This window comes from Dama dama, chromosome 24 (assembly GCF_033118175.1).
Source record: "Dama dama isolate Ldn47 chromosome 24, ASM3311817v1, whole genome shotgun sequence".
NCBI lineage: Eukaryota > Metazoa > Chordata > Mammalia > Artiodactyla > Cervidae > Dama > Dama dama.
The window spans coordinates 56,837,091-56,847,053 of record NC_083704.1 but is presented as its reverse complement, the minus strand read 5'-3'; the positions used below and the strand labels follow the sequence as shown (position 1 = coordinate 56,847,053).

The window sequence follows — 9,963 nt, the reverse complement described above, 5'->3', positions numbered from 1 at the left end:
TCTCCTCCAGGCATGTCCCTCACGGGCAGCACGAGAGGTACAAGGCTATGTGAGTGGGCCACGCCCTCATCTCTGCCTTCCTGCCTCCAGGCTCCCATCCAACCTCAGTTCCAACAGCCCCACTTGGAGCGATGCTGACCCCTACAAGAGGAGCACTAATGCCTAACAGAGGCCGCTGGACCCACTGCCCAAGACACCAACAGACTTCCATCCTGGTAGACAGGCTCCTCATCTCCCATTTTCTAGAGAGTAATGGACACCATGAAAGGTCCCTCAGCTAAATGGGAAACTAGTTCTCTATAGCATGTTATATGCAACCCCACAACCTTCAGAAGAGCAGAGCTTCACAACACATAAGAGACTAAGCATTTATTGAGTTGACATCAGAAATCTCCACCCTCCTAAATGTCTCAACACAACTTGGGGTGAGCCTGGATGTGGCCACTGGAGCACTGGGAAGAGGGTTCCAAGACTGAGTTGCCCCAGGAAGGCTTGTGTGGCAGAAGCTGGACCCTCACAGATGGATCCACATCGGGAAGCAGGGGACCTTTCACCAACTCAGACTACTGAGTCACATGCGGACGTGGTGAGGCCTCGCTCTCTCCCAACAATCACCATGTTTACTGATATGATAAAGTGTCAGACAATGCTGCTGCTAGGGATGATGTGAAGATGTTCTCCTAGATTCATGATGCATCACCTGGCAGGTCACTGTCCATCCAGCTGGGATTGTTTCAGCCACTCCTCAGCAGGCTAGCACAACCCAGGTGTATTGTGGATGTGGTATTTTCCTGGAGCAGCAGGCTGGGGAACTTTCAAGGCTTCTTGCTTTCGTTTCTCAGTCATGTGGAGCTCCACACAGCCAGTGGATTCCAAATGAAACTGAGGATAGGGATTGAGTAGGAGTCAGAGGTCAGAGGCAGTGCTAGTCCAAGACTCAGAAACTGGAAGAAACATGACCAGGGTGATCATGGGGTCAGCAGGATGCTCCAAGGCAGCACCAGACACAGAGTCAGGCTGCAGTAGCCCGTTGAATATGTATGAGAGGCCTGACTCACTCTAGCAATGAGCCAATCCTTGTAGAAACTCACTTCTGTATAAACTCCTGGATACCCGCTGCGACCACAGCCAATGCCCCAGCTCACGATCCCCACTTGGACCCATGAATTATTAAATTCACAGACCAGGGGACCCCCAGAATCTCCCTAGATAAAGAGAAAGAAACAAACACAGTGATGGAAGAGGGACAACGTCATAACAGCCTAGTCACACTGTAAGGCACTGGGAGGATGGACGTGCATGGGGCTCCCCAGGCACCACTAGGGCTCCCCCAGCCCCAGGTTTCCGTGTGTATGAGATCTGAGAATTGATAACATTTACCAAAGTAGTGTATGTCATCAATAAGTCTATACCAAAAACTGAATAGTCTCAAAGAAAATGTATGTACTCTGAGATATTAATAATGAATGAAATCCTTACCTGTTTACATTGCCTGTCATTTAGAAGAGGTTATAACATGTGACTTGTATTATTGGTATTTCATGCCTGAATCTCCCCTCCCCGACCCCGTCTCCCTCTAGGCAGCATCAGGTCCTCTCCACTGAAGCATCAGGTCAGACCAGCCCAGGAGAGCCTTGGTGGCTTGTCCCCTTAAACCCTCAACTTGAAGACAGGCGACAGAGGCACTGCCAGATCATGTAGGTCCTACCGCCTGTGGATCAGGAACATCTGGGGGGACAACCAAAATGCAAAGGCAGAAAAGGGCTCATGAACTCACCTGGCAAGCATCCTTTCCTCTGGTGCTGGTGCCACAGACAGTCCCCTCCTTGACCATATTTAAGTGACTTTCCATCTTTTCTTTGAGCTTCTCATTACAAGCCTCATAGCGAAGAATGCTTAGCTCAGCCTCCTGAAGTTGTTCTGGAGAATCTGGTGATGTGTCTGTAGAGAGAATTTAGGAGTAGTTTATATCTGCCTAGTGGGACAAGACAGGTGCCCCCGGTACCCACACTGGGTCTCAATACAGTGTGTTCACATACAGACACCCTCTTAGGGGCAGTGGATATTGTTCCCATTTGACACTACAGGACGTGAGACCCAGAACTGACATGGTGAGAGGGGTGGTAAGAATCAAAATCAAGACAGGTAGAGAAGAACTGATAGAGGCAACCTGAGAAATCAAAACTAAATATCTGTCACTCTGAGCATCGTTAGTAATAGCAACAGGTGTCCTGTCCATCAGTAAAGTATTTTTAGTTTAGAGCAGGATCAGACTCTCGAGATACATGGTGCCCCGAGAGTACCAAATCCACCCTCTCCCCAGGGATAGAAGTCTCTACAGTTTCTTCCAGAGGCATTCAATGGCCTCTTCTCAGTCACAGGAAGCTCCCTGTCCACCAAGACAAGTACTTCCAGTTGGGACAGTTCAGATTAGCAGACAGATCAACATCCCCTGAGTTTAAAAATCCACCCTGGAGAGAACCCACTTTGCTTGTCGCTCAAGCCCCCAGGTCCTGACATACTAACAAAAATTTGTAATGCCATCAAATCACTCCCACCAGCATCTTCTCCACCCTCCTCCCTTACCTACTTGCTAGAAAACTGCCTCCCTGTCTCTCCCTTTAGCTTGGAGGCCCACACCTGGGCACCAGGCAGCCCCTTCCCTAGCCCAAGTTTGCTGCCATCTTGCTTCACAGTCTCACCTTCTTCCCTTAGTTTTCCCCATCCAGTCACCCAGCACTCTGTACCAGCTTGGACCATGAAAGCCTTTTCAGGGAGGCACACGGGTTGGATGCTCGCGGAGAAATTCACAGGGAAGGCGAGCAGAGCAAGGGCAATGTCATTTTCGATCACTCCGACAGGATTAAAATATTTGTGGATAACGATGTCTTGGACTGGGACCGTGACTGCCATTGGGGAGGTGTGCGGCAAATGTATGTCTCCCATCTTCACTGTGTATTCCACGTGGCTGCAGAGAGATCCAGGAAGCTCTACACTCCCACATCTTCTAGGCTCCCAGCCTGGTCCTATCTCCAAAGCCGCTCATCAGTCACCTCCCTCCCTTCAGACCACATCCCTTCCCAGACCCCTGAACCAGTGGTTCTCAAAGTTTGGTCCCCAGATGAGCAGCACTGACATCACATGGGGGCTTGGTAGAAACGCAAATTCTTAGGTCCCACTCCTGACCTACTGAATCAGAAACTCTGGGGTTGGAGACACACAGTTATTGTTTTAACAAGTTCTGTGGGTGTACCCATGCTCATTAAAGTTTGAAACCACTGAAAGTAAAGCCAAATTGATCAGCTTCAGTCCACTCCCCTTAAATATTTCCTCTTGCAAGTCTTTGCACACATATTGTTTCCCAACTGGCATCTCTCCCCACTTCTTGCCACTTGACTTGAAGGCTAATCAGCACAGGCTTTAAAAAAAAAAAAGTAGCTTTGAACCTGATTTGGGGTTTTGACTTTCCAGCCTATCCAGGGCCCTAACATTACCTACTTCTGACTATAGCCTGAAGAGCTGGAGTCGGGGACTGTAACTCCTGTTCAGAGGAGGAAGAGGAAGCTCAGGAAGGGGTTAGGATAGGCTCCAGGCCACAGAGCCTGACCTGAAGCCAAAAGCCCAGAGCCCCCAAAACTCACCCAAATATGCAATGGGCCGCGGTCAACACCCACTGACGGGCAACGAGGGAGCCTCCGCATATGTGTTTTTGATGGATCTGCAGACTGACCTGCCACGGCCACTTCTTCTCTGCGGCTGGCCTTCCACCAGTTACCCTCGAAGTCCGACGGCCACACGCTAGAGCAGGTCAATGAAGAGAGAGGACTGAAAGTAAAGCCATTGATACCACCGCCTGATGAGCCTCATTAAGTCTCAGAACCCTCCAAACAATGCCATGTCCCCTCCGAGCCCCAGGTCAGGTCTGTATTCCCCTAAGACTCCTCAGAGAATGGCCATGTCCTCTCAGATCTCAGGAGCAGAGTTGGGTCCGCTCAAATAGCCCAGGGAAAATTTGTGCCCCCTGAAAATCTCCTCCCCCAGGGCAGGGGCACCTGCCCCTCACACCGGGCTAGTTCTCTGCCACAGGGCTTGGCTAGGAAACATCACCTGAAGGAAAGACGGGTTTTTTGGTCACTCCTGGGGCCTGTGGGGGTGTCACATCCTTGTATGAATCAGAGTCACTTAGGGTAAACGCCACCAAACTGGGGGCTACCGAAGTCATACGGGACTCAGCGGCCCCGGAAGTTCCCGGGGCTCCTGCAGGAGGCAGCTTCCAACGGCGTGCTCCGGGGTCCTTGCGGCTACCCCCCGAGGTAGGTGGAGAGGGTGAGGGCAGAGCTGACCTGCCCTGCGCCCCGTCCCCGCCCACCAGGGCCTCACTGAGCCAAGGTTGAAGGGCCAGGAGCCAGACCAGGAGGCCCAGGGAGCCGCTGCCGCTCTGGAGGACACCCGGAGACGCCATGGCACCTCTGGTAGTCGCCTCCGGGCTCTGCGGCGCCCCCTCGCGGCGGCTGCACGCCTGCCCTCCTGATGGGGAAACACGGCTCCGTGCGGGGAAACCCATCCGGCCCCGCCCCACCTGTGGGGTTACCAGCGGGGCGGGGCCTGGGCCGAGCAGGCCCACGGAGTTGTGACTCAGGCGAGTTCTTTCTCTTCCCCGGCTCTGAGCCGACTCGTTAATGAGTGACTCCCAGATGCCTGACATCCCCTGGCCAAGGTCCCTGGCCACAGAGAGTGTTAGCCATGCCACTACCCCACAGAGATGCATCCATCGCTCCCTGTAGGGCTGGATTAGGCCTTTCCTGGCATTTCCCACCCCTTCTTGTTGGCAGTAAAAATTTTAATTCCTCGATATAAACGCTGCACTGAACGTTAGCAACACTGAGTTAGGCATGATACTGATCTCTTTTTAAAAATCGACATCCACATGAAAAGAGCCATTGTTAAAATGCAAATTAAAATCACAGTGAGATATCACTACACGTCTAATAGACTGGCTAAACTTTGAAAATTGTGACAACACCAAATACTGACATGGATGCAGATATGCTGGACCATTCATACACCGTGGTAGGAATGTCAAATATTCCAGCCACTTTAGGAAACAGATCGGCAGTTTCTTATAAAACAGAATGTACCATTACCATATGACTCAGTAATTGCACTCCTGGGCATTTATCCCAGTGAAGTAAAGATTTATGTACACACTCATACAGGTACAAACACACAAATACTTTTACAAATGTTTATAGTGGCTAAATTCATGGTAGCCAACATCTGGAGACAACCTTGTAGGAGATAGAACAATGGCTTCCCAAAGAAATCCCCATTCTAATCACTGGAACTTGTGACTGTATTACCTTACATGGTAAAAAGAATGTGATGAAATGTAAAACTCTTGAGAAAAGAAGATTAACCTAGACTACATACATGAAAGTGGCCACGATGCTTTGCGGCTCCTCCTGTCAGGAGACAAAATCAGGGGCTTCCTTAGTGACTCAGTGGTTAAGAGTCTGCCTGCCAATGCAAGAGACATGGGATTGATCCCTGATCTGGGAAGATCTCGCATGACGTGAGCAACCAAGCTGTGTGTCTCAACTACTGAGTCTGTGCTCTGGAGCCTGGAAGCTGCAACTACTGAGCTCACATGCTGCAACTACTTAAGTCTGCGAGTCCTAGAGCCCATGCTCTGTGACCAGAGAAGCCACTGCAATGAAAAACCCATGCGCTGTGACTAGAGAGTAGCTCCTGCTTGCCACAACTAGAGAAGAGCCCACACAGCAACGGAGACTCAACACAGACAGCCAGAAATAAAGAAATAAAATAATTTTTTTAAATGACTGGGAAGAGAACTCAATCTTTTTTTTTTTTTTTTAAAGAGAGAGGTAAAGTCAGACTGTGATAGAAGCAGCCACGTCACTTGGTCTGTGTGCTGTGGTGTGCTCAGTCGCTTCAGGCATGTCCGACTGTTTGCTATCTGACGGACTGCAGCCTGCCAGGCTCTTCTGTCCATGGGATTCTCCGGGCAAGAATAATGGAGTGGGGAGCCATCTCCTCCTCCAGGGGATATTCCAGGGATCAAACCCACGTCTCTTAAGTCTCCTGCATTGGCAAGAGGGTTTTTTACTACCAGCACCACCTGGGAAGCCCCACTTGGCCTATCAGTTCAGTCGCCCAGTCATGTCCGACTCTTTGCAACCCCATGGACACAAGTCTTCCCTGTCCATCACTAACTCCTAGAGTTTGCTCAAACTCATGTCCATTGAGTTGATGATGCCATCCAACCATCTCATCCTCTGTTGTCCCCTTCTCCTCCTGTCTTCAATCTTGCCCAGCTTCAGGATCTTTTCCAGTGAGTCAGTTCTTCACATCAAGTGGCCAAACTATTGGTCTATATGACCTGGCAAATCCTATGGTGCTAGAGTTTGCTGTGGTGAATTAAAATGCTTGTAAGAAGTCTTTGCTATGTCCTAATTAGAGAGTCACAGTATAGATCCCTACAGTTCTGAAGCAAGACCACACTCTCTGCTGCAAAGAAACTATATTCTTTGAAAAGCAACTTCTGGCACACTGCTGAATCCTAAAAAGAAACTAAATGCCAGGCCACAGGACGTTATGTGACTAAGAGAGCAGTGCCTCCTACCATAAGGTGAATATTTAGCCAAACTAAGTCATAAACTCAGTTGGAAAAAGCAATTCGTCACTCATTGGAAGCCATATATTTGGGATTAGATCATGGCAGCTCTTGAAGACACAAGTAAGCTGTGCAAAGAAAAGGCATAGACACCACCATCCCCCATCATGGCACTTAGCTGGATTGAACTGAAGCTGCTCTGTCAGTTCACACCCATAGCCTGGTAGGCAGTATCCTATGACCAATTGATGAAAGAAGAAAAAACCTGAGCCTGGTTCACAGATGGCCTCAAAATCTTGGTGCCAGCTGAAAAGAGACCGCTGTGGCACTAAACCTCATTGAGTAGTTACGTATACACATGTATATTCTTTATATAGCTAGCATTGCCTGCTGATAATGCCTTTGCTGACATCAGTATCAGTGGGCTCATGAAATGTGTAACTTAACCATCATGGAATCCTGAGTAACATCACCTGACATATTGGGGCCTGCTTTTTGATCAGGAAGGTGCCAAGTAGGTACATGATTGATTAAAGGATCACTGGAACAATCATAAACTTCATTATATAGAAGTTAGAGGATTGATCAAATATTGGAATGGCCTCTGTATTCGTTTTCTCTGTTCTGTAACAAATACAGAATGTATTTAAGTCAATGGCTTAAAACACATTTACTACACATTTACTATCTTACAGTTCCTGTGGGCCAGGAGTCCAGGCACAGTTTACCTGGGTCTTCTGTAAGGCTGCAATCAAGGTGTCAGCCAGGGCCAGGTTCTCATCCACCGAGAGACCCGACTGGAGAAGAGTTTCCTTCCAAGTTCAATCAGTTGTTGCCTCAGTTTGTTTTCTGTTGCTGTGGGACTCATGGCAGCTTGCTTTTTCAAAGCTAGCCAGGGGGAGAAAGACACACAGAATGAGTCCTCAGCAAGATAAGAGTTTTACATATTGCAACATAATGTTAAGGGTGACAGCCCACTCCTGAAATCAATCAATCCAGATTTCACTTTTCAAATGTCCTTGATGCGGAAGTAAAAATGATTAATTTTATTAAGTAGTGACCTTTTGCTCCACATTTATTTAAGATTTTGGGTAATGAAATTACAATTATGCACAAAGCACTTCTGCTGTATAAAAAAGTAGGATGTTCACTCAAGCAAACTGTATATCTGTTAAGCTGAATTGTCAGCTTTTATCATGGAACATCAGTTTTACTTAAAAGAGTAACTAATAAATTGTGGTAATTTAGACTTGCATATTTGACAGACATATGCTTAAGAATAAAGTTTTTTTTAAAGAGCCTGCAACTTTTAAGAAAACAACTGACAGTATTTGTTGCCAATGATAAGATTTGAGCTTAGAGGTGAAAATTTTTGGAAAATTTATATTTGCTGTCATGAGTTCAACAACTTTCCAATAATTAAATACTTTTCTGACAACAGTAGTGGTAACATGAGTGAGTGTGATTTTTTGATATTATGTAATGAAATGTGTCTACATTTGGGAATTCTATATAACAAAGTGAACCAATATTTTTCAATGATTTACAATATTATGCATAGTTTCAAAAGATCCATTAGAAGTGAAAGATAGACTTCTGAAGTTCAGTATATCTTCATATCCTTACTTATCATCTGTGCCTTCTCTCTATAAAATGTTTGCTCATAACATCTACTCAGTTTTACATTTGAGCTGATTTTAAAGTACTTTCTCTTTAGTTTTTTTATATGCATCCTAATCCTTTGTCGGAGTGTTGGTGTTGAAGAAGACTCTTGAGAGTTCCTTGCACTGCAAGGAGATCCAACCAGTCCATCCTAAAGAAAATCAGTCCTGAATATTCACTGGAAGGACTGATGCTGAAGCTGAAGCTCCAGTACTTCAGCCACGATGCAAAGAACTGACTCACTGGAAAAGACCCTGATCCTGGTAAAGATTGAAAGCAGAAGGAGAAGAGGACAATGGAGGATGAGATGGTTGGATGGCATCACCAACTCAATGGACATGAGTTTGTGCAAGCTCCAGGAGACAGTGATGGACAGGGAAGTCTGGTGTGCTGCAATCCATGGGGTCTCGAAGAGTCAGACACAACTGAGCAACTGAACTGAATCCTTTGTTAGTAATGTGTATTTCATCTATCATTCATAATCATGATTTGTCTTTTCACTTGATTGCATGTTTTGATGAACAAAAGTTATTTAGCTGTAATGCAGTCAGAAGTAACCATCTTTTTCTTTATCATTAATGCTTTTGGGGTCTTATTTTTAAAAGCCTTCCACACCCTGGGGTTTTAAAGGTACTATCCTATATTTTCTTCTAAAAGTTTTAAACTTTTGTTTCTCATGTTTAGTCTTTTCTCCATGTAGTTATTAAGAGTAGTATGAGATAGGTATTCAGTTTCATTTTTTTCTACTTAACCATGTCTCCTAACACTATGTATTGAATGGCCTACTATGCTCCCATCCATCAACTATGTCACCTCTTTTATATATATACATGTCCATAGATACTGAGTCTGTTTCTGGCCTCTCTAGCCTTTCCATCGTTCAATTTACCTATCTCTGTGCCAGTACTATGGCTTCTTGACCACCAGAGCTTTTGTGCATCAACATATGAGAGAATGCATTCTCCTACCTCAACTTCTTCATTAGGGTTTTGGCTACTCTTGGTACTCCATACAAGTTTTAAAATAAGTTTGACAATTATTTAAACTGTAGAACATTCTATTTGAATTGCATTAAATCTAAAGACCATTTTGGAGAGAACTGCCATATTCATGGTATTACCCTTTCCTATTCATGAACTTGGGGTAGCTCTCCTATTTAGATCTTCCTTCACATCTTTTAATAAAATTTCATAAATGTTCCCATTAAGTCACGGACATCTTTCAGAAATGCAATTTTATGTTGTTCTTTTATTTAATAATGCTATCAAATTACTTTACCAGTTTGGAAAGTTTGTAGATTTTGGTGGGTTTCTATATTGACAACCAGGTCATGTACAAATAATTATATTTTTTCTGTAATGAACATGTTCTCTTTGCTCTTCATGAACATTCTCTCATTCTGTTTTGGTTAGTCCTGTCTTGTTTAAAAAAAAAAAAAAACCTAAAAATTATAAATTGTTTACTCAGTCATGATTTTAGATATCTGTTATTTCTTCTTTGCTCACTTTATTTGTTAAGGTACACGCTAAAATGTGGTAACAGAGATATCTGAAGATACAGTGGCTTAAAAAACAAAGTTTACTTCTCTCATACCAGTCCAGCTATAGGCAACCCAGGTCAGTTTCTGCCACCCTTAAAATGGGCATACACCTCTGCATCCAAGATAA

General features: G+C 45.5%; 1 protein-coding gene across 1 annotated transcript; it reads right to left on the bottom strand.

The window, feature by feature from the left end:
* Positions 1-753: 753 nt before the first annotated feature.
* On the bottom strand, positions 754-4,462 carry LOC133045601 (serine protease 44-like). The gene is made up of 6 exons (XM_061127782.1): positions 4,183-4,462; positions 3,642-3,798; positions 2,703-2,968; positions 1,778-1,920; positions 1,059-1,205; positions 754-882 (listed from the first exon to the last, which is right to left on the bottom strand). The coding sequence occupies exons 1-6, from the start codon at positions 4,460-4,462 to the stop codon at positions 754-756; spliced, it is 1,122 nt and encodes a 373-aa protein (XP_060983765.1).
* Positions 4,463-9,963: the final 5,501 nt, after the last annotated feature.

Excerpts from the sequence above, each read along its gene's own strand:
- LOC133045601 (XM_061127782.1), bottom strand. The coding sequence starts at position 4,462 with ATGGCGTCTCCGGGTGTCCTCCAGAGCGGCAGCGGCTCCCTGGGCCTC. Across the intron at positions 1,921-2,702 it reads GGGAAAACTAAGGGAAGAAG|AACAACTTCAGGAGGCTGAG; the intron begins GTGAGACTGTGA and ends CAGATTCTCCAG. Across the intron at positions 883-1,058 it reads AGGATTGGCTCATTGCTAGA|TTTCATTTGGAATCCACTGG; the intron begins GTGAGTCAGGCC and ends CCCTATCCTCAG.